Source organism: Lathamus discolor, chromosome 14 (assembly GCF_037157495.1).
Source record: "Lathamus discolor isolate bLatDis1 chromosome 14, bLatDis1.hap1, whole genome shotgun sequence".
Classification (NCBI taxonomy): domain Eukaryota; kingdom Metazoa; phylum Chordata; class Aves; order Psittaciformes; family Psittacidae; genus Lathamus; species Lathamus discolor.
Window position 1 is genome coordinate 11,217,006 of NC_088897.1, and position 23,728 is coordinate 11,240,733.

The 23,728-nt window shown below is 44.5% G+C and overlaps 1 protein-coding gene across 7 annotated transcripts in view; it reads right to left on the reverse strand.

The window, feature by feature from the left end:
* The window catches only part of ACACA (acetyl-CoA carboxylase alpha), a 116,162-nt gene that overhangs the window by 41,691 nt on the left and 50,743 nt on the right, over positions 1 to 23,728 (reverse strand). For 4 of the 7 annotated variants that reach the window (XM_065694274.1, XM_065694271.1, XM_065694277.1 and 1 more), the window contains 11 exons: positions 21,644 to 21,787; positions 20,950 to 21,046; positions 19,534 to 19,641; positions 17,553 to 17,609; positions 17,197 to 17,241; positions 14,764 to 14,805; positions 14,382 to 14,597; positions 13,747 to 13,902; positions 11,853 to 12,056; positions 9,179 to 9,334; positions 8,666 to 8,812 (listed from right to left, as the gene is read on the reverse strand). In XM_065694274.1, coding sequence (XP_065550346.1) covers positions 8,666 to 8,812; positions 9,179 to 9,334; positions 11,853 to 12,056; positions 13,747 to 13,902; positions 14,382 to 14,597; positions 14,764 to 14,805; positions 17,197 to 17,241; positions 17,553 to 17,609; positions 19,534 to 19,641; positions 20,950 to 21,046; positions 21,644 to 21,787 — 1,372 coding nt within the window. Of the gene's footprint in view, positions 1 to 1,572; positions 5,544 to 8,665; positions 8,813 to 9,178; positions 9,335 to 11,852; positions 12,057 to 13,746; positions 13,903 to 14,381; positions 14,598 to 14,763; positions 14,806 to 17,196; positions 17,242 to 17,552; positions 17,610 to 19,533; positions 19,642 to 20,949; positions 21,047 to 21,643; positions 21,788 to 23,728 lie in introns of those variants that run through there. The other 3 variants (XM_065694275.1, XM_065694276.1, XM_065694279.1) reach the window with 2 other exon arrangements.

Below are 23,728 nucleotides of genomic sequence, written 5' to 3' on the forward strand. Positions count from 1 at the left end.
TGCTTTGCTCAAATACCAGTACTCTTGCCAAATTATAGGAAAAAGTTGTATTGATGTAAAACAAGTGGGTACAGAGAGACTGGGGGTCACAGAGACAAGTCCAGAGCCTGGCAGAGGAACCTAATGGATCCCAAACAAAGCCACACAGGCTCCTTGGGACTTATGCTCTTCTGCTGAAGGACTTTCATAGCAGAGAAAGAGATGCCAGGGGCTGGACAGTGTGCTTCTGTGCTAACTCTCAAGCCTGCAGTTAGAAACAGCAAGTTAAAAAAGGCTGCAAATCCAAAGTTAAAGACTTCAAGATTAAGAAGTAAGGGATGGCTGCCTATACCCTGACACCTACTGCAGCTCAGTTCTTTACCATCCTTCACAGAGCTTTTTTTATCCCTGCCACAACTAAAATCCGGAAGTGGGCACTTACAGAACTTTCTGATACCACCTCAGAAACCAGCTCCAGTTACTGATGGAAACCCACAGGGAAGATGGGGGAACGTTCTCTTTAAAACTGCACCACCCAAAATGGCACAAACACCGATTTACAGGGCTTTTACAGGGTGCCCCTGCAGCTGCACTGACCCCATCAGCCAGGACCACGCTGGGAAGCTCCAGGCACCATTAAATGAGCACAACCCACACAAGCAACTCAGATGGCTCAGGCTTTATACTTGCTAAATACTCATTGCCACAGTAAAGTGCAAGATGGAAACACATGAAGCCACTGCCAGAAACCTGCATGATAACCACCATGAACTGGCACTAACATCCTGGCACCCACAGCTCACCTGTGAGGCAGGTGACTTAACACTCACCCCAGGGCTTAGGGACCAGTGACTGAGCTCCATCAGCACCCAGGACTGGGGCCACAGGTTCTCACCTATGCATCTAAGGGATTTTCCTTGCTTTCATCAACTTGTTGATTTTTGACAGCACAGAAAACAGGAAAATTAAAAGCTTTTCCTATTTAGATAACTCAGAATACAATAGAATTCTTGGAATAGTTTCCTAACCTGAGACTGTGCATCCTCTACATAAATAAAATCCCTTTTGTTAATGCTGGTAAGTAGAACAGGATAAACTACCTAGCCAGGGCATAGTAAAGAGAGAAATAGTTTATAGCTGACAAACACGGAGCAGGTTAAGAAGAATTCAAGTGCACCACTTTACTAACTTGTGTCTTCCTGCCTCCCCCATACACAGCGTGTTTTGTGCCACTTATCCAGTAATAAAAAGCACAGAGCACAACTAAGGATGGTTTTGCTATGAACAACGTGGATTCTGTTTAAATTTAGGGGCAGGGGAAGCTGGCTCCCTGTTTGAGGGGAAAAAAGGAGATTTTGAAGTTAAGCGCAGCATGCCAAAAAGTGGTGAGTTCACAGGTTAATTAGACAGGCTGAGCTAATCACGTAAGAGCACTGCCAGAACAAGGCTGGGTGATGGTAAGAAGCAGTGCCTTCAAAACGGGCTCCTGTTAAGAGCCAGCACAGGTTGGAAGAGCTGCTGCTGCCCCAGCTCTATTCCCAGCATGGCCAGGAATGAAGGCGAGAGGGAGGGGAAAAATGAAACCAGGAACCATCTTATTTAACTGTTTTTATGTTGGCAAAATGATTTGTGCCCCGGTATTTCCATAAGAAGTGGGGCCATTATTCTCCTGTAGGAACACATTTGGTTTGAAAAGTATCACTGGACAGAACGTGGAAATCAAAGCAGATGAATTATTCACAACCTCCGATCAGAAGTGATCATTATTTCTGATGTTCCAAACTGTGATTAGGATTCAGCGCTCAGATGTCATTTGCTCCCTGAATAGCACAGCAGCAATGCCAACTCGCACGACACACATACATTACACACAAGTTTTAGATATATAATTTTACACACATCTTCTCCCACTAGAGCTTTGGCTTAATGTAACCATTAACAGATAGTAAAAGCACAATATTAACTAACGTTCGTTTTCATGGTGCTCATAAATGCCGTTAGTTTGACACACAGTGTCAACACTAATCATGGCCTAAAATTAACACCAAAATTGACTTCAACATTAATTGCGCTATCGATGGAAACAGTAATACACACACTGATGCAGTTACGAATCGACTGCGAGTGGCAGCCGGAGCTGTTGACAACAGGCACCGAGGGGAATGGGGAAGAAACCGATCCCAGCTCCTCCTGGAGGCACAAGAGGCTCGGAACGGGAGGCAGCCAAGGCAAACAGGGGCTGGTGTCCAGGCATAGGGAGCTTTATGGTCTCTGTCTGGCAGGATCTGTAATTCCTGGAGAAGCACAGCTGACAAAAGCTGATGTAAATGAGAGCAGTTTAGTATTTGACAGCATCTACGCTTGAGCCGTGCCAGTTGTGTTGGTTTACTCAGCTTCTCTCACAAGGGTGATGCTTGAGCTGAAGTACTTGATCATGCTTCATTTTTACTTATTTACATCCCAATTTGGAGACCTGAATGTGGGCTGTGAAATCTCTAAGTAGGACAACTGAGCTCAGAGAACTCTGGTAAGGATTCTGACTTGTTCCCATTCCGTGGTACCTACATCATATATAAGTTTTATATGTAAGAACAGATAGAAAGCATGAATACATTTGTATGTCACTATTTATTACATACAAAAGTTATAATAAGAAAGGAAATGCAAGAGTTGAAGGGGTCTGGTATGTGAGCACTGGGAATGCTCAAGCTGAACATTAATGAAAGCCTGTTTTTTTCCCCTGCTGTACCTGCATGTTCTGACATGTTAAATCAAGGAACATGGGGTTTACTACCCCTTTACAACCTCTGTCTGTTCTGGATGCAAACCAGAGGCCACCACCCCAGGATGCTGAATCCCTCTGCTGCACAGCCATGGATGAAGGATGTTTAGAAAGGGATCAAAGACATCCCCAGATGTAGCAACTTTTGGTCTTTCATCATTCAAATCTGATGCCCCGAACTTCAGATCCCTACTCACACTGTGACCAAAAGCTGTGGAGTTTACCTTCAGCATGACCCAGCTCCCCAAACCAGCGTGTGATGTACATATCCTGCTAGAGGCATTCAGCCTCAATGCCTTGACAAGGGTGAATGCCAAAACCCAGGATTCCTTCATCCTCCTCTTGGCTCTGAAAGAGATGTCATTTAGCCATCGAAGCCGCGGTCGCAGGCGGCAGAGCCAAGCGCACATTGGCACGGTCCTTCCCAACAGTACACAGCCAAGCTGAGAGATGGGAAGAAATGGTTCCAGGAGGAAACGTGACAAAGGTTTGCTCAGTGAAAGCATCGTGTGGCACCACGGACTGAAGGAGATGTGACTTCGTCCTGTCCTGATTCTTTGTACTAGACTGCACGGTGCTCAGATGGCAAGCTAGGGTGGAAATGAGCACTAAGCTCATGGTCAGGGGAAGTGGATGGACACACAGAGCACCAAAAGGAAAGCTCAAAATAACCTGTTCAAGGAGGTTTTACTGTACACACATCTGTGCTGCAAGGAATGAAGCTTGTGCAGTGTCTCCTGGGGATAGCGAAAGGCCTAACGCTGAACCCAAACCAGATTCTCTATCTAACGCTCCAAGCCCACAAAGTCAATCGTGAACAACACTGCGGCTTTTGCATCAACAAAAGCTTTTTTGATGAAGCTTTCCAAACTAAACAGTAAATAACTTCTCCCTAGGCAGAGTGTGAGGCTTGAAAACGTCAGCTGAAACAGTCTGCATCCAGTGAAGCTACAGACAGATAAAGATACACCAGAGAGTGCCATTAGAGGGGTTTTGATACCCTGTGCCTGTCATTAACCACAGGACCATGGGGTGACAAAGCAGAACATGCAGTTCAGCTATTAAGCTTTGCTTGTATAATATTCATTAAGCTGCACTTTCAGCCCCAGGCCACGCAGGGACTTTTCCTCTGCCCACCACCGTCCTGAGTTTCACCTGGCCAAACTTCTCACAGCCTGCCAGCAACCAGCTCTGATCATGGATTATTGCTGATCCTCATGCTGCTGAGAAGGGAAAACTGTGACATCTAGTGCCAAGAGGGAAAATGACACATTTTCCATGGACACTGCGTGAGCCTGGGCTGAAGGGTAACACGGGGTGTTGCTCCAGGCACTCCTTGCCCTCACTTTCTCCTTGCCCTTGAAGATGAGCTGGGTTTTATCAGCGGATGGTGCAGTCCTAGTGCCAGATGATCATGGCAAATTGTAGTCAAAATACGTAAAGTGCTAGAGGAAAACATCAGAATGCCCAGCTCAAGAATGACAAGTCTTACAAAGGCTGAGGGAATTACCTTTTCACACTAAGGCTTCAGTTAATATGCTAATCTTCAGAACAAAGCCACCTTCAATGGGCATTTGAAGTGGGTGTCACTACATTACAGGTCTTGCCATCAGCAGAGCCACTGCAATCAACAGTTGAAGTCTTTAAACTAAGTGTTTCATGTGAATTGCCAGCAGTTCTGCACCCCCAGCCCTGCTCACTGCTGTGTTCACACCATTTGTAACACAGAAATCTTCCCCTTTTAGTACAGCCTTGTAACTACAGAGGGAAATCAGAGGCTTCTCTTAAAGTCTTCTTCTTAAAAGCCATTTAAGGTTAAAATATGTAAGATTACAAATAATTACAAGTGGACTTTTCCCACCTATATAAACTCTGTACTTTCCAATGGTCTGTGTCTATCTTAAGAGTCAGGCCGAGCATCCACCTCTGGTCCCCAGTTCTTGATATGCTCAATTGTACACTAAATTATACCCCATTTGTCCCAAAGTCTATTCAGTCTGTACTCAGGAGCGTTTAGCAGGGAGCTATCGACTGGTGTTTGGTTCTGCTGATAAAATACTGTCATCTTCAGCTCCCTTCTATAGCTGATGGCTCTGAGATTAGTTACAAACTGTTCTCCACTTTTTAGTGTGGCACATTCAGCCTTGTCAAAGGTGTGGGCTTACTGAAATCCTGTGGTAGCAGGCAGAGCTCATCACAAGAGTCTGACACATGAGCAGAGGTGTCAAAGCAGCCAGACTAGTAATAGAAGGGACACACACAAAAGAAAAGCCAACCCAACACCCAAAAAACCCACCAAACTCCGAAAAAGAGAGCAATTAGAGAGCAGGACACAGTTCACAAGCTTAACATGAAGGCTCCAGAACAGAAACCATCCAGCAGAAAGCTCCAGGCAACATCCAGAAGACTCTGTCTGCAGGCCAAAGAAACAGCAGATGCGCTTCAGGCAGAGCTCTGGCTGCACTGAGAACAAGAGGTTGGAAGGCAGCCCAGCATTAGCGATGTGTTCCAGGCAGCAGGGCCAGCAGCACTGCATGCTCCCCATGCACTGTGGCAAGAGGCAGGATCCTTGCTCGGAAGGAGCAAGCACCGTGTAGGAATAAAGAGCAAGTTGTATTTTCATGGTCCATTAAGTCCTTGGCTTCTTTTGTTGAGACTCCCAGCAAAGAGATAATCACTGCCAAATGAGGTGGTGGGCTATGGTGAAGTGGTCGAGGAGCTAAGCAGGGAAACACCTCTTGTGCTCTGAAAGTTGTTGAAAATTCCCATTTCACAGGTTTTCCTGCAAACACAGACAGGTTATAGAATGCTACCTGCGAACTCCGAGAGGACAGGAGAAACTCAGCCCCCAGCTCCTGCTCTGCCTGTGTTGGAGCAGGGATCGGAACTGCGGTTGCTGCCACCCCGCTGAATGCATTGACCGCAAATCTCCTGGATTTTCTGCTGGTTTCTCAATTTCCCTGCCAGCTAAAACAATCAGAGCACTCAGCCCAGCTGAATGCTTTGAGAGGAACAGTGTCCTGACCCATTTTCACAGACAGAAAACGTAACTGTTCATAGGGGGTAGCACAGCTCCAGCAGGAAAGACAAGCCTACCTGAGGACAGCTGGTATCACAGTGGTGAGGCACTAGCTTCCAATGGGAATAGCTGTGTTTGAGTCTGATCTAAACCAAGTACAACAGTGAAATGCACTAAAGAGCAGCTAGATTTACCATAGCCAGAAGATTTCAGCAGACATTTCCTCTTTAGTAACTCAGCTCATTGGGGCTGAACTGGAAACAGCTCATACCCCTGGATCTCAGGCACAGATCCCACTGGCACTGACCATTAACTAACCAAAGCTGGGGGACTGCTGTATAACATAATACACAGCACTTATTTAGCAAATCCAAATTCAAAGACTCTTATGTTAGTGATCATCTCCCCTGTAATGTGATTTTCAGTGTATGTGGGGCTTCTGGCATTCTGAAGTCAAGTACATCTATTTGAGGACAACACTCTTCCTTAAGAAATGCAGGCAAGTTTAGACAGCCAAGGAAATGTGCCATGTTTTTGAGAATGGTCCTTATCATATGGAAGAAGTGCAGAAGAAATTCACATTTTGAGCAACCTGCTCTAGTGGAAGGTGTCCCTGACCATGGTAGGGGGTTGAACTGGATGAGCTTTAAGGTCCCTTCCAACCCAAACCAGTCCGTGATGACGATGATTTTCTCCTGCTCCCTGTGGCCTGACTCATCTTCCTGTGCAATGCTACCAGCTATTTCCACCTTGATGGACAACCCCAGGGATCTTTGCTACCTGGCAGAGAAGATGCTGTATTTCTCTGCCCAGATGCCATGCAGACTGATTCTCAAACAAAAGCAGAATGGATCCACTTACAGCCTTAACAAAGAAAAGGCTTATGCTCTGAATTTATCTAGCATCCCGTCTCTTCCTTCTCCACCCCTGCAGCCATCTCCTTTGGAAAGAGAATCTGGAGTGTGCCTTTGTGAAAATGTGTTTCCTCAGCTGAAAGGAATTAAACCATAAAAGCCTAAAGTCAGCTCATCCAGATAAAGCAAGTGCAGCACAGAGGAATGAATCTGTTCAGCAGCTCGTCACCTCCTGAATGTCACCTGTCCTTCAGCCTGCTGCTGGAACCTCTTCCTCTCAGCTGTGAATGAGCTCTATTGTGTGTGGTGATGACTTGTGACACAATTCAATACCAAAGCCTCAAACCCCATCCCAGCTGCACACGGTCCTACAGCAACTTGTCCAGCTACAGCCAGGCTGGGCTGACATCCATGAGCCTCCCTAGGGAGGCACAGGGCACTTCCTGGGGCTCAACACCGAGCCCTGGGCTGGGATTTCACCTCCATTCTAGAAGTCTTTATAAAGCATGTTACAGTCCATGCCAACCCAGGAAGGGAACTTCAGCAGCCAGACTGAAAAATGCAGGGGAACATCGTGCTTCCCCCTTGTCCATCTCACTTTCCGGTGACTAAACCCCTTGGCGTAACAGCCACAGAGGCAAGGCTGGAACCCGTGCTTTAGATAACACCACTGCACGCACCACAACAGCCATGTAATTTCTTTACAGATTGAACATAACTAAGTCTACCAAGGGTTAAAAAAGCCTCCTAATTTTTTTTTTTGGTTGTCTTTGGGTACAGAATCTCTTATAATAAGACTATTTGTATTCATACTGGCAGAGTAAACACTACATGTTCATGCCCAGGCAGCTCTGTGCTTGTAATTTCAGCAAGAACAGAGCTACGTCCCTGAGGGACTTCGCTATTTCCCCAGCCACCATCCACTCAAAGGCTGAATGAGAACAGAGAAAGAGAGAAAGATGATGGCATAAGCCTCCACAGCACCACAGCCTCAGCTTTCACTGAGAATGCAGGGAATAGCTCATTTCAGGTTTAATTATACTAGTTAAAGCAGTTCTCCTATAGGCCTGGGAAAGACAAGGATGCAGAGCTCCCCTAGTCACCATGTACTGATTAGGTTCAATCTGCAAACATCATATTCAAACCCTTCCCCTGACAAGATACATGCAGTAAATAGTGATGAAAACTCCTATTTCCTCCCATCACTATACTTGACGTTTTTGAACAGAGCTTTTGCAATCTGAAGTTGATGTATCTAGGAAAAGGATGGTGCTAGTTCAGTGATGCCAAGTAGAAATAAATGATACCACCACTTGGAAGTGTTCAGATTTAAATGACAGTAGGAAAATTCACTCACTGAATCCCACCCAGCCTTGGCAAAAGAAATAAACACATCTTCTACCAGTGAGCTTTAGTCTCTGGTCATTTCAATGCTGCATCTTTGGTCTGCTGGTGGAATGACACACCAGCAAACCCCACCACAACAGCTCCTTCGTGCTCCACCTGAAGGAGCAGCTCTATTACCCCAGTAGCATTAGCAGGTTCTTAGTCTCAAGTATATCATTCACTAGAGGGGGATGTTGCACACACCTTGCCAGTGCCTGCTACACAAACACTGCAGGGTGAATATTTCAATGGAAAGCGTAAAATCATTTATACTTTTTGGTTTTTAAGCAAATAAAAACATTTCTATTTAGCCTTGTAAAACAGATTTTGCTCCAGTACAAACCCCAGGTACCTGGAATCGCTGAATGAGCACTTTTTAATTATGAAGGAAAACCAGCATAGGCACAGGCCTGAAATGGAATCATCATTTACTGTGGAGGTTAAAACACCCATTGTGTGGAAGGTATTAATTTTTAATGAAACAAAAACCTCATTTTCAAGGGAGAGATTTCATCTCTGAAAGAGTGAACGAATAGATCTTGTGCCTGGTTGGTAAATTTTCATTACCATTGTCAAACCTAGTCCAAACCACAAGGTACTGCAGGACATGGGAAGAAAAGTAGCATTAAAGAAAGTGCAACTTGCCTCATTTCCTCCTGGCAGCCTATTCATGTGCACAAGCTGGCCCTGGTCATCCAGCACCAACTCAGTGTACGTGAGGATGTCGGAAGGCAGCGGCGGCGTTGGCAGGAATGCGTGTTCATTCATAGAACCCCAGAGTTTAATCAAAGACTGGGCAATGAAAAGAGAAATTCTTGTTAAGACCATCTGCAAATGGTTTTATTTAATCCACTGAGACTTCATATTCGAGACAGAACACTCCAAAACATCCCTCCCCCTGTCTGACTGACAGCAGTCCGTGGGTATCCCTTAACTCTGGTTTACATTCCAGCTTCTACTGTTTGACTTATTAATGGAACTACAGCAGCAGTGCATCCACAGCCCTAATTTCTTCCAAAGCAGACTCAATCCATAGCTGTATAAACCCTGTCAGCCACTTCAGGCCATTTGTTGCCCTGACAAGCAAGGATGCAACTGATAGCAGTGCTCTGCAGGTACACAAGTTTAGAGCTACCCACCAGACCCAAAAGCACTTACTTGCCGAAACATCTCAGGAATGTCATAGACATATGATGTCCCTAAAGACTGCGCCTGGAACCTCTTGGACTGCAGCAGATCTTTGGTCACGTAGGGGGTATTGATCAGCATCCCGTGAAGTGGTCCTTGTTTATCCCCATATGCCTGGAACATAATCTGCAGCACAAAACAAGACCAATTACTGTTTCATCCACTGGTCCTATACACCTATTTCATGCAGATTTCACCAAAAATCATCAGGATATTCCAGACTGATCGGGTTTGTTTCTGTGCTCTACAAATACGTTAATACTCCCACAGGCTGTAACACTGTGTTTCATCATGCATTACTACCCTTTGGAGACAGTGTGGACCATTACTGCACGGATCCGTGTATCATTGACTTATTGCCCTATCAGAGCAGAGAGCAATGTGAACAGAGCCACATCCCCACAGAACAAAGTCTGTGACTCAGACGACTTCACATTCCCCAGCATTTCCCCTGACACCATATCTATGCCGATGGATTGTGATAGCTGGGAGCAGAGAGGAGAACTCTGTTATTTATGCAGTCGAAGAGCACGGTACCCGCATCTCCACTGACTGATCATGGCAGCTAGGTCAAGACTTGCATATGTCATTTGGCTTGAAGTTTTGATATTGTACGTTGAAAAGATTTTCCCTGAGTAGCAACATGAATTATCAACTGCCATGCTTCATGGCACCATATATTCCACCCAGCCAGGACTCAGAAGAAATCTATTGCAACCAAGGAACAGGAGGAGCTGCTTAAGTGGGACAACACTGTTCAAATGCTGCCTAATGGAAACACGCCTGAGAGAAGTGATATGATTAAGGCTTGGTTTAAACAGAATGGGAATCAGTTCTAATGTTACAGGCAACACATCTTTTTCTAATTGAAGATGAATTAATTTAAGAATTCACTAAGTAAATATTCACTACAATAAAATTCACTTAAATAAAGCCTATTTTAAGTTTCAGATTAAAAATAGTAGCTCTTGCTCTCTCCAGTCTCCACAGACTTTCCTTTGTGAAGCAGCTTCTTCAATGGGAAAAGTATTTATTCAGGGTAACAAGTGCTTGTGACAGGATTTGTGTTAAGAGCTTTTACTATACTTGGAGCCCAGTTCTTCTTGGATCTCTGGAAAGCTTCAGAATGGTTCTGTGGGAAGTGACTGGGAAACGTGTACTGAGCATCACCGCCCAGTGCCACAGAAAATGACCAAGAGATCAGGGTCATTCACTCTTTCATGATGAATCTGTTTTTCCAGTCTTCAGAAGTCAAAGCACCCAGTTCAGCAGTAATGATTGAGCTCTTTTAGAAGAGTGCTCTAAGTCCAAAATAGCTCTCTGAATACAGAGGAGAAAAACCACACAGACCCAAACCCATCCTATAAACCTCCACCAAGAGGGGGAAGATTTACCAAGGTTACTTAAAAACGGAGCACCTCAAGCTCTGTAAGTCAAACCTTCCTCTCAACTACTCAAAGTTTAATCACAGTAATTCCTATGGTAATTTTTCCATAGTAATTCCATAGTAATTCCTATGGTGAATTTTTTTAATAGAGTCTGGTTTAATATAACGGAAAAAAAATCAAATACTGGGAAGGTTGCTGAAAGCTGCACACTCACAAGCGCATTCCCCAGCTTGAAAAACATAAAGCTCATCAGAGACAGAGTTTAAGAGCAAAGGTGACCTTCACAAATGGCTAACAAGAATCAAGTGTTAAGCTCAGCTACTGGAGATTATGAAAATGCTCTTTTCTTTCCCCATCTCCACTCCAAGGAAGAACTGAAGTAAAGCACACAGGCCCTATCTGCCCTGGGATCTCTGGATGGACTGTACGGCCAGGCAGCCTGCTGGAAACATTTAAATGGAGAAGAAGAGGAGAAAAGGTGACTCAGCACTTTGTGTTCAGCATTAATGGTGCCCAAGTGATTTATTCTGCCGCTGCTCCTGCATGGCAGAGAGATTATTGCAGAGGGAGAAGTAAACATTGCTGTATTTAAATATTTTTCATGCATCCTATGCTCCACGGATTTTAGCATATGTAGGGATTGCAGTTAACCACACTATTCCTGTGCCATGAAAAGCAGGAATACCAGAATAGCCACAACCATTACAAAACAGCCCATTATGCTTCATAAAAATGATATAAAAGCACCTTCAATAATTTTATATCATCCTACCCAGGTCATTCCTTGTCTCTTTAGAATTTAAAAGAGGAGTTCACAGATTTTCTCCATCTACTCAGGGAAACATATAATTAGTAATATTTTTTATTACAACCTACAGAATGAGCACCAACAGCAATTGCTTTTCTATTGCTTCTTTGAGCACTCTGCCAGAGGAAAACAGATGTACAAATGACCAAAGGTGCATAAAACACAATCAGAAGGCAGGCACTTCACATAACTGACTGCATTCTGCACACCTACACACCTATTGCAAGATTAGCTTTACATTCCTTTGGCAAGTCAAATGGCAATTTTGTATCACCTGAAAACACCACAACCCACAGAAGAGCTTCATAGAATCATAGAATACTTTGGGTTGGGACCTTCAAAGGTCTTCTAGTCCATTCGAAGGTCCTCTAGCTTCATTAGGTAGAATGTATCCCCCCCCCCCCCAGATGATTTGCTCATCAAACCACAGGGCCATAGGGAACCGTACCTGGGCTGTTCTGGAGTCTGTCACCTCTTTGTATAGGCTGATGTCCAAATAATAGCCTGACTCGTTGGTCAGGAAGAGCCGAATGGGAATCGCCTTCCCAGTTGGAGTCAAACGGATGTTGATCTTCAGCTCAGCTTGGAGCACACGGAGCTTCCACAGGCGACTCCCGTAGCGCATCACCATGCTCCGCACCGACTCCTCGATCTTGAAACACAGGAGAATTCCCTTCACCCTTCTGGACACATCCACCCCTCGGCCACCCCTTCATCCCCTTGCTGTGAGGTCCTGCTCAAAGGGTCACAGGGGGACATCACACAAGAGGAAAGATGGAAGCACCAAAGAGCAGCACGTGCCCAGTGCTGCCATGGCACCTTGGTGTCCTTCATTCTCATCCCAACAAGCCTTGAGATAGGCAGGAACTAAACTCAACCTGGGGACTTAGTGAGGTTGAGGGACAGCACTGGAATCACTCCCTTTTTTCCTCATAGCACATCACAGCCCAGCATGGCACAGCATGCCCACTGCTTCCCCTTGCTCTGCCTCTCCTCCAGGCACAGTTCACAGCTAAGAACAAAATGCAGGCAAAGGAAACCCCTGACAAACAGTTGTGTAGCACCACAATAATCATGTTTCACCACACACGCGGTACGGTGCTCTAAATCACCAAAGCAATTACTACTTGGAGCTTGGCCTTCTGGTGTTCTATTAAACTTGATAATATAGTGCTGTTGGCAAATGGTGCATATTAAAAGAAGGCAATTTATAGGCTGGTTTTAACATTCTTTCAAAAACTAAAGTCTCTTTTCCACAGCAGCTTAGGGAAAAGTCATGGTACACATCTGAGGGCAGCTGAAATTCCAGGGGCTGAACATCCAGGCTTCTTCTTAGCTTCCCAAAACTAAACATTTTGGATGTGCCAAAAGAGGATTTATTCCAAAGCGATTTAAGCCAACAATTTTTAATCGTGATTTAAAAGTCATCGAGCAAGAGACACTTATTTTGATAACCAAGTCATCTTTTTAAGCTTCCACTTACTCTCATAAGGAAAGGTCAGCTCTCACCTTTGGGTAGCCATGAACAGAATGTTGAATTGCTACTAAATGCAGCCTTTACAACTTACTGGGGACTTTCTTTGCAGTGCTTCTGCTAACCAGAAACATGCTTTATGCCTTGACACTTGCATTTATGCATCTGTAAGGTTTAAGGGTCATTTAGTTATGATGATCTCTGTGGTTTAGTATCAGGGAACAAAAATGAGGCACTTTTTGTAGCTGAATTGACAAATTCTGTTTAAGTTCATGATTTACCTCACGTTTTACTTGGACAGAATCTGGACTTTGGTAACAAACATAGGAGCATTTAAAGCTATTTCCTTATTAAACTTGTTTCTATCAAACACACAATGAAAAAATAAGTGTCGCTTCAAATACAAAACATACTTTTAATAAGCTATTCCTTGGTTCCCACAGAGGAAGAGAGCTGCATTGCCTGAAGGACAGTGTTACTCCACTAAACATATGAGCTCTGCTAGTTCTGGACTCTTACATGTAATATTTATTCATAGATTAGAAGAAAACCCAAAGCTTTCTTCCCTCCTTGCTGCCAATGGGCTCTGTTAAGTTATGTGACTCCACTTTCTTCTCTGAAAAGCAAAACTCCAGGATCTGCAGAATAACTAAACTGTCCTTCACGTTACCACTTAACACTGGTCCCAGTTTCCTGTGCTTTCTGTTGTAAAGTGGCGAGCAGAAGCCACTTGTCTCTCCCCAGTGGGTATTAAACTGTAGTCAATCAATAGGTGCATTTAAATAGCAATAAAAGGCAACAAGAAACCATTTAATTCTGGTGAGTCACACCCATGAAAACAGCAGCTTGGAGCTGGGGGAGATCTCACCTTGGATGGGTCCATGATGACAGTAGGCACGAAATTCAGGAAGATGTGGTTGCAGTCCGTGCGCACGTTGGTGTTATTAAATGCCACCTCCAGCTCATCCATGGCTTCCAACAGCAACCGCTCCCCCTCATTTTGCAGATACTCAAAGGAGGCTTCCTGCCAAATATTGTGAATAGATAATTTATTTTCTGCTCCAAACCTCACAGCCCAAGAATAGAGTGTTTGAAAATGTGCAGAAGGAGCTGACTGTGAAAACAGGTTACATGAGTTTCAGCAGGATGTGCAACCCTGAAGCAGATCCATCACCATCACAGAGCCAGAACAGCCACTGCCCGATCTGTGCACCCAGCTGCCTTGTGCCCTCAGCATAAATCCAAAACTAGACAGGGCAGGAGAAACACATGGAAACTACAGCTGCCTCGAAATGCAAGGACTTCTGACAAGCCACCTGGGCCACCAAAAGATCTCCTCGAAGCAGAGGAATACAAGGTCCCTGAAGACATGCTTCTGCAGAGCCAGCAAACAGAGGGCACACATACACAGCACTCTACACAGGTAAAAAGTTTGCATGCAGGTTGCTAAAATGGCTCAAAAGACCTTGCGTTGGAATGAGACTTTGCATGGTCAAGACTCACCTTGGTAACCAGATCCGAATGCCTTATAATAGCCCGCACGAAGAACCTGTAGTCTGTCACCTCTGTTCCCACTTCAACTTTAGCTGCTCCCAGGTAGAGATGCATTTTGTGATTGGCACAGGGAATGGCAGTGAGGTCAAAGTTCCGCATTCGGTTCAACTCCAGCTGAAAAGCCAGAGCTGGCTCCAGGTGGCGGTAAATCCGGTCCTCCTCAAACTGGAGGCATCAAACAGGTAGAAAGGAGTGTCAAAGAGGAGGGTGGGTTAAAGAAGCCGAAACACCAAGAGCTGTGTTGAAACTGAAACACTGAGCCTAGAAGACAAATTGCAAGAGAGCAAGTCCTCAAGCTCAACTATTAAGAACACACGAACACACAACTTACCTTATCCCGGGCACGGAAGGTGAAGAACTTTGGGAACTCCCTCTGAAAACAGAAACAACAGTGTCAGCCCCGCCACAGTAACCCCTCTGCTCTACCCAGAGTGCTGCCAGGCAGACCTGGGCAGCACCACAGCACAGCAGATGACAGGAGTCATTACCAGCTACGTGCTCGACAGCACAAAGGGTGGTGGAAAATCAAGTTTCCCTCCAGAAGACAGCAGAGGAAGCTTAAACCTGTCTTCACTGCTAATGCGAAGAGGATACCTGATTGGGTTTTTATCATTATTGATAATTATTAACAGACAATAGCAGGGAACTGTCCAGACAACAGTGAGAAACTTCTATTTTGATTATGATTTCTGTGGAAATGTTTGGGAGCCGTACAATGATATTAACACTCCATAATGGAGGCAGATGTACACACGACGGTGTGTATTCTGTAGCTCTCTTCATACTATTACTGCTAGGAATACTCTCTTCCTAAGGAAAACTATGACTTGTCATCTACCTAGTCATCTTCCTTACTTGCTATAAAGTTCCCAAAACTTCACCTGATCAACCTCAGCTGAGCAAAATAACCTGTGTTTGACCAGTTTGACTAACTGGTGGTACCAGAAATCCCACCTGATAATTCAGGCACATCAGGTGAATCTATGAGCATCAGTTGCACTGAGAAAACTACCACTTCCATGTTTCCTCCCTTCTCTTCCAAATCCCTCCTACCTGTCCTCCTCTGCATGCTGCCAATTCCTCCTCTCATCATCGATGCTCATTCTATCCCTAATGTAATTGCTTTCAAGGCATTTGACGAGTGTGGTGGGCAAATATAATAATTAGATGTGCACACACACAAAAATTCTCAGTGCTCGGGTACCAAAATCCAAAAGAGCGCTCCATTTCCCAGGCAGAAGAATTATCCCCCTGCTGTGTTCTAATCAACCAACCATCATCAAGACAATCACAATAATTTGCCTAAATTAGCCAATCCAGACACCCTGCAAACCACCGAATGTGCAGAGCTACAACAGAAATCATCACAGTTGATTATTATACTAATAATCGCGTTAAAAACCTAATGAGATGAGGAAATTGGAAGCTTGCTGGAGCAACTCTCTATTACCTCAACATGCTGGGAACTAATTATATAGACTGTAATTAAAACAAAAACAAACCCAAGCCCAGGCCCTGGCTAAGTTAATAGTTGGTCCAGTAATAAACGGGATAGAACAGGAGCTGTAATAAAGACTGACACTCACAGGAGATCCTGGAGGTGCTCCACAAACTTTGCAAGCACATGATACACCACACTGCTTCCTCCAGCTTCAGAACTAGGAGCATCCCAGCAGTCCATTGCTCTGAATGGCAGCCCAGGGAAAGCTTTTAGTGATGTCTCCTGTTATCCCTTCCTTCCTTTCTGACCACTAACACATGCCACATTCGTTATTCATAGGCTTTCATTTTTCACTCCCAAATATCAATTCATTTCTCTAAAACTTCCTGGTTTTAAAATCTAAAGCCTGAACTTCCTTGCTTAAGATCCTAACACCTCTCCAAAGAATCCTATCTCCTACATAAGCCATTGACTGATACGTGTCTGTGCCTGTACTGTGGCAGCAATTCCCATGTGGTGATACCCACATTTGTACAAACACTATTTATACTGGTTTGTAGGCTGGTTTTCCTCTTATGCAGCTTGCTAAAACACGTGTGTGGAGCACAGGAGGGATTTCTTGCACCTTCAAGACTCCTAACGATTTCAAGAGTTGTAAAGCAGATACACAAGGGATAAAAATCTGATTGATACCTTACAATGCCACACTGAAAACAGGGTTAAAGTGGCCCTCACTGCTGCCCAAGCCCTGGGGAAAGAAGTAATCCTTAGCAGTAAGAGCATCAAACATTTGCCACCTCGCAAAGGTATTATGAGAAATCCAGCAAGTCACTTCAACTACTGCTCCGAGTTAAAGCCAGGGAGAAGATTAAAGAAATCACCACACTATGCAAGAAATACAAGCATTTAAGTTGATGATTGCATTTTAGAACACAAAACACCACCAAACCAAACAAGCCCTTTATTAATGCGGCAGTCATGAGCTCAGCCAGGTATCAAGAGAGACCTAAGCACGTGAATGACCCTGCTGAGTGCCAAAGGCCTGCTCCTGTATTTGAAATGAGATGTTTAAATACTTCACGTAACTCTGACACCAACGTTGGCATTAAATCATAGATCCCAGACTGGTTTGGGTTGGAAGGGACCTTAAAGCTCATCCAGTTCCAACCCCCTGCCATGGCCAGGGATCCCCTTCCACTAGGGCAGGTTGCTCCAAGCCCCGTCCAACCTGGACTGAGAACCAAAGGAGAAACCTGGAGTCATTTACGTGTCTCCTGGCCTCAGCTCAAGAATACCACCGTGGTTTAGGCCCTTTTTACTTACATGAAATCTCTGATCCACCTCATAGTTGACCTGTTTCCTGAAGTCCTTACAAACGAAACATACAAACACAGGGAGACAAGGGGAAAACAAAGCAGAAGAAAGCTACCAATTAGGATGAAAATTAAAATGAATTAATTCAAGAACACAAAGGCTGCAAGGATGGTTACAATTGTAAATTCATTCTCTTAAGCAAATTCATCAAAACCATTTCAAATTTTAGAGAACAAAACCAGTGAAGAAAGAACTAAATATAGTTAAATCCAGCTTTTAATGGGGGGAAAACACACATGAAGTGTCAGAGCTATTGTGAGCTAGAAAGCAAAGAATGCTGAGCAGCACAGGAGATGTCAAAATACCTTTTGTGCTACCAGGAAAGTCAGCCTCCGAATCCCGTGTTCAATCAGGACTGATTTCTGTGAAAGGCAAGGATGGAAGCAGGTGAGTGGAGTAACAGCACCAGAACCAATCAAAAACATGTCAAAGCCTTCCTATGAGCTGGAAAAGCTCCACAGAAGCTCCTGCATCTTTGCTGCGAGTTCCTAGTCCGCTTCAGCCTGCTCGCAGGTAGGATTTCTCATGTGATGACCGTCTGGCAGCACACACAGCAAATACATTAATTAAATCTGAAGAGGTAAGTAACCGAATCACAGGAACACAGTATTCCAGCTGAGCCTCGCTAACAAGTACAGCAGAAGAGTCACAGCCAAGTCTTGCAGGAAAGGCTCTTCTTGTTCCTTTGCCAAAGGAAGCTGGTCTTTTTTGCAACCGTCACTTTGCAAAGGGAGCACAGCACAGGCATGGAAAATGATGGGAAATGAGGTTTAAAGGAGCTAACCCAAGGAAGGAAGTAGCACATACTTGACTTTGGCACAACAAGCACACAGCCAACCCAGGCCAGATGTGTCAACACTGCAAAGGTGAGAAGTGAAAGGTGTTATTTGTTTGGGGGGTTTTCAAGTAGATTAGAGAACATCCATTCTGGTTGCTTCTTTCTCACATTCCACTAAGCCACGTCTCAAATGAGCGCTGCCGTCAGCATTTGCCACATCACTGCTCTTTTGAAGTGTTAAGATCTCATAATTCTGCTCCTAAAACTTTTGCCTTTCTCCTCCTTTTTCCAATTTAAAAGCAACAGCAATGGAAAAAAAGAAAGAACAAAAAAGAAACAACTGAGGCAGAGCAGGAACAAAACAACCCCTTTCAGCACAGACTGAAATGTTTTACTAAGGTTAAGCCCTTTGAAAATGAGCATCAGTGACTATATTCATGGCAAGAGGAAGAAAATAACTTTAATAATGCCATGATTTAAAAAGCAAAAATTGTTATTGCTTTTAAAATTCCACAAGTGGCAGACAATAACAGCATAGCAACAGGATTCTGATTACATCGTAATAATGTGGGTCTCACAGCAAGTCCACAGCTATTACAGAGCGATTAGCCATCAGCACCTGGAGAAACTCCATTTACACTGACTGCCTCAATCTCCTCCACAAGTCATTTACAAGTATATGATCCTAATTTCTATTAAAAAAACCACACACAACATGCTGGGACTAGAAGATTATTTGGACAATTTGGATCAACCTATTTGATAGTTTAATGTGGTTTGGAATTTTTTTCCCCCCTCTCTCTTTCCTTTTATCCCCTCCCATAAAACGCCTGGAGCATGATCAAGCAGATGAAAAGCAGAAGTAGTTTTAATTTTAGTATTTGGGTATATTCCTCGCTTAAAGAGACAGGGAACTGCTGAAGCCATGTGGATTCCAGCGCCATTTTAGAAGCTACTCACTCAGTCCTCCCACAGTGCTTGCAGGTACCACCGATGCAGCAGTGTGGCCCATGCTTATGGAAGAGGCACAGAACAGATCATATCAATTCCACCTTGAGCCAGAAATATCCTACTAGATGCTCCAGGATGCCAACACCACGGAGAACAAACTTTAAGTGCATTAAGACTATTGTAATACAGCAAATACAGGCCATTTTAATGTCACTTCCCACACCTCTAACTGTGTCACCACGGAGAGGGATACAGGACATTTTTGCAGGGCATCTGAAGACAGATCAAGATTCACCTGATGTATTTAAAACCTTAAAGGTCTTTTACCCAATCAAAAATTAAAGGGCAGAAATCCTGACCTGATGGATTACAACACACTGCAAAGAGAAACAATGGCCCACAGGCTTCAGGAAGGTGCAGCTACATGCAAAGCAGCAGTAAGGCTTTAGATAGGATAAATTAAGGATATAACTGTTGCATTTATTTGTTTCCCAAAGCAAACAGAACCATCCTGCACAATGACACAGTTTTCCAGGGAGAGGATGAAGGTGACTTACCTTGCTTTGTGTGAACTCTCTGAACATGGCTGCCAGCCCATCATCATCCACATCACTGTCTGTTTTAATGGCAACATTGAGAATGTGAATGGGCTCCTCACGGGCAGCCTGCAATTGAAAGAAAACATTCCCCATCAGAAAATAGTTACCAACAAGGAGTTCTCAAAAGAGGCTCCCTAAACACAACTCTAACATGCAGATGCCCATGGGGAAATGGCCTCAGCAGAACACGCCCTGCATCAAGGAAAACCACGAGGGAAATCCTTGACCAAGCAGCCTCACAAATGTGAAGTTTCACAGGAGTAGGAGTTAATGCCCACAAAAGGAGCTCCACTTGGAGAATCCAATTCTGATGGTCACATCTGACTCGGCTAACCCGAGTGTGGTGCATTTGGATGCAGAAGGAATACAGGGTCAGGTCATCTCTTTACAAGACACAGCACAGGCAGGACACTAGAAGACCTTGGCATCAAGAGAGGTGATGAAATTAAATGAATTCAAAGTGTAGGAGCAGAACAATGTGTGTTTTCAGATCTTCACCAAAATGCAATAATGCGGAAGCGCGAATTACGTTAGAGCTTTGAGAAGTGACAAATTTAGCATTTAAGAGCCTGCGGTTAACTGTGAAAAACTGAGTATGAAAAGGAAGTTATCCTTGGTGAGGTGAGGGGGAGGTAAAGAGAGATCTGGGGGCATTAAAGCCGGTGGTAATATTCTGGAACAAGGCTACAGTACTCACGCACATCAAGATTAATGGATCAGTTTAAAACCAAGCCCTATTCTGGACACAGACTGCATTCCCACAGAGTTTCCTGCTGTTGGGGGGCAGGACAGAGCAGTGGAGCAGCTACCTGTGTCTCTAAGGGAAACTGGTCTTCTGTTACTAAGGATTATGAACCATCTGCTCCCTCTGCACCTGTACTCCACATCAATGCAAAAACTGAGGGGTTCCTCTCAGCTTTTCCTCCTCAAAACAGTGCTGAGAGGTAGAACAGAGGGAAGAATCTGAAGGTAATGTGACTAGGAAGGGTGTAAGGCACAAAATAAGTCAGACTCAAGGTAAAGGTAGTTGAATATGCAGTTCAATGTCCCGATGCACTTAATTGTGGGTCTAAACTCTCAGTTACGCTGCTGTGGATCCTGTAATTGTGCTGATGTGAAAAGCTGCAAACTAGAATTACATGGAGAGCAAGAGACTTCGTCGTAGTTTTAGAACAGAGTCAGAAAAAAGCCACCTACTTTGAATCACCTGCTGTGGAACAAGCAAACGAATCACATACATAAACACATAAAGCTCTTAACTCCTGCTTCCAGCACTCGAACCAGTGAAAAGTATCTAGCCTGCAGTCACTGCGGCATTCTGCACGCCTTCCCTTTCCAGGCTGAGAGCAATCTCCAGAGAAAAAACTGCTGTACCTTGTCTTCATCATACAAGGAAGCATGGCCAGCTTCGGGGAAGGTGGGGCTCTGGGGAGGAGAGTCACAGAAGCAACCCATCACTTCATCAAAGATTCTGAAATACACCAGAGAAGTATTAGTCAACATGCTGCTGCAAGCCCACATAGCACTGAGAGCCACAAATCATGTCGCTAAAGTGGGGAGGGAGAGAAAGGAACTCCTTCCCTGTGCAGGACAAACTCAGAAGATGAGGAGGCAATACCTCCTCTACCCCTCTAAACAAAGCAGAGCCTGGATCTTCTAACATTAGTCAGAGATCTCATGGTTGCAGGCCCTCATGACTGTTAAAGGTTCTGTAGGGTGGGTTTTGCCTACCCCTACAAGACTGAAATCATATAAAGACCACGTCCTCCCACCTACATACATGTGAACAAGAGCGTCAGAGGAAATCAGCACATCTACAAATGATCTCCATCAGCAGAGATTCAAGATGCTGATTCTTCTGGTTGCAAACTGCTCTTACAACAGTCTGGAGCTTTCTGCTGTCATCTCAAGGATCCAAACAAACTTCCACCTGAAATCCCAGAACTTAGCTAACAAGCTCCAGCCCAGTTTAAACCTGACTCTAGACAAGACAAAAGTTTTCTCCAGTTCCGTTTGGGCCCATCTAGGAAGGTGGGAACACAATCAACCCTCACCCTGCCCCACATACCTGACAAAATCCTCGAAGGTGCGGAAGGAGACCATGCCACCCATGCGCTGGCATGGTGGGGTGAAGGAGTTATCCAGCAGTACATCACTCACGCTGGCTACATGGACCATCCCGTAGTGATTGAGGTTGGAAGAAAAGGACATTCTAAATGGCAATTCAACAAGATAACAGTTAGTACAGACAAGGGAGAGAAGAGCATCCCTGGATAAAGATCTGTGCACGTATGCTCTGGCTACTTGAAGCGTGGCTGTTTATCCAGTACAACTGCTGCATCATTTGTTAGCTTCTTCAGCAAGCCAGACCTGCGGTGCTGCCTCCAACAAAGCCCCTGCAGTGCTGGCATGCCTTGGTGCCATTAATGCCCTTACCTGGACATTGTCCCAGTGTACAGGAACAGTTAAAGGAGTTAGGAAAGCATGTTATAACCTTTTCAAACCATAATTCCTTAAAGAGTTTCTTGCAATGGCAGGTCAATTCTGGCTATGCAAAGCTGAAGGTGGTTTTCTTCCTGTATGCGCGTTTTGCTTTACAGGTGGAACACCGAGATAAACAGCAATAATTCTAGGCTTTGGCATTTTAAAGGTTTAGTAAATTTTTACAAATTAAGTTCAAGTGTACCCATGCTATCTTGTTGCTTCCACAATTTTTCTGGCCATAGCATTATTTCTGCTCCTCAAATGCAGCGTGGTACAGTGTCCTCCCTAAAGCCCTGTGCCAGAAATGGAGGGGTTTATAGTCTGACACTAGAATTGCCATTAAATAAACTCCTATTACAGTGCCTTCCACTCTAACTACTCACCAGATGCACTCCTCCAGCTAATTTAATCCGTACTTTAAAAACGTTGCTACTCCCCTTACTTATTTTGCTCAGGTTTGGTTGCTAAAAGGTGGCAGCTGCTCAATACAAGCAGCTGGCCACAGAACACAGAGCTCCAGACACTCACTACTGTCATACTCATGCCTGATGTTCACCGTTCAAGCACTGAGGTACGCCACAGCACACACATTCATACAGGACCAATCCCTTACGTAAGTGAGGAGGACTGCAACGCATTTACACAAGCTCAGAGGAAGGCACTGAGTAAGAGACTTCTATTTAAAGCAGAAGCAGCATTTCCTAACGATCATCATTCCTTCCTGGCAGAGGGCAAGATCCTGAGTACACTGAACATCACTCAGCTCTTATAATAACTGTTTCTCATTTCTGAACATGACTACAGAGTCATCTTCATCCACTGAGGAACCCACTTCCAAAGCTCCCTGCAACATGATGAGACCCTCAAGCCTGCTCTGAAGAGAGAGGAATGAAGAACTGGCACACGGCAGGGCTCTGCAACACAGAACACTGCACTTGTGCTCGCTTTGCTCTCCCCAGAGCTTAGGAAGACACTAACAGAGCTCAGCTTCTGTCCTCCCCAACTGGTGCCACAACAGGAGGCAGAAGGGGATGGGGACTAGAGGCTGCTGACGCTGCTACTTACCAGCTTTACTAAGACTTCTTTCTCTCCACACACAGAAAACCACTGTGATCTGGTCCTAAGTACATTGTTAAAAGAGTCTAAAACATCAGCAGTTTGATTAATAGCTCTCCATGCTTAAAGTCACTCTACGTTCCTGCAATTTATTTCTGATTAAGAGCCATGAGACTTCCAACCCCATTTTTACTATTTTTCCCTAAATAGGTTTGTAAGCAGCAATAAATAATAGGTATTCACGTTTGGAAAGAGAAATATTTTTCAGGACATGCCTTGGTGTACATTTCTTACAACCAATACAAAAAACTACCACAGAACAGTAACTAAACAAAGAGACAGCAGACATTTTTCATGTATTATTTAAAACAAGAAATACTTTTCAACTGAGACACAGGAGGAAAAATTAGTGTCCGAAACACAACAAAACATGCTGTCAGCTGTTTGAGATGTAGATTCATCTATGGTGGGAAGGAGGTGGAACAGCCTCGAAGCTAGTTATAAGAAACTAGGGTAGCAATAGGTATGTTATCGGATAGGAGTGACTGCCTGGTTCCCTGTGACACCCTGCCAGAGGGGCAACAGCTGGAATCCAGTCCCAAAAGGCAGACCC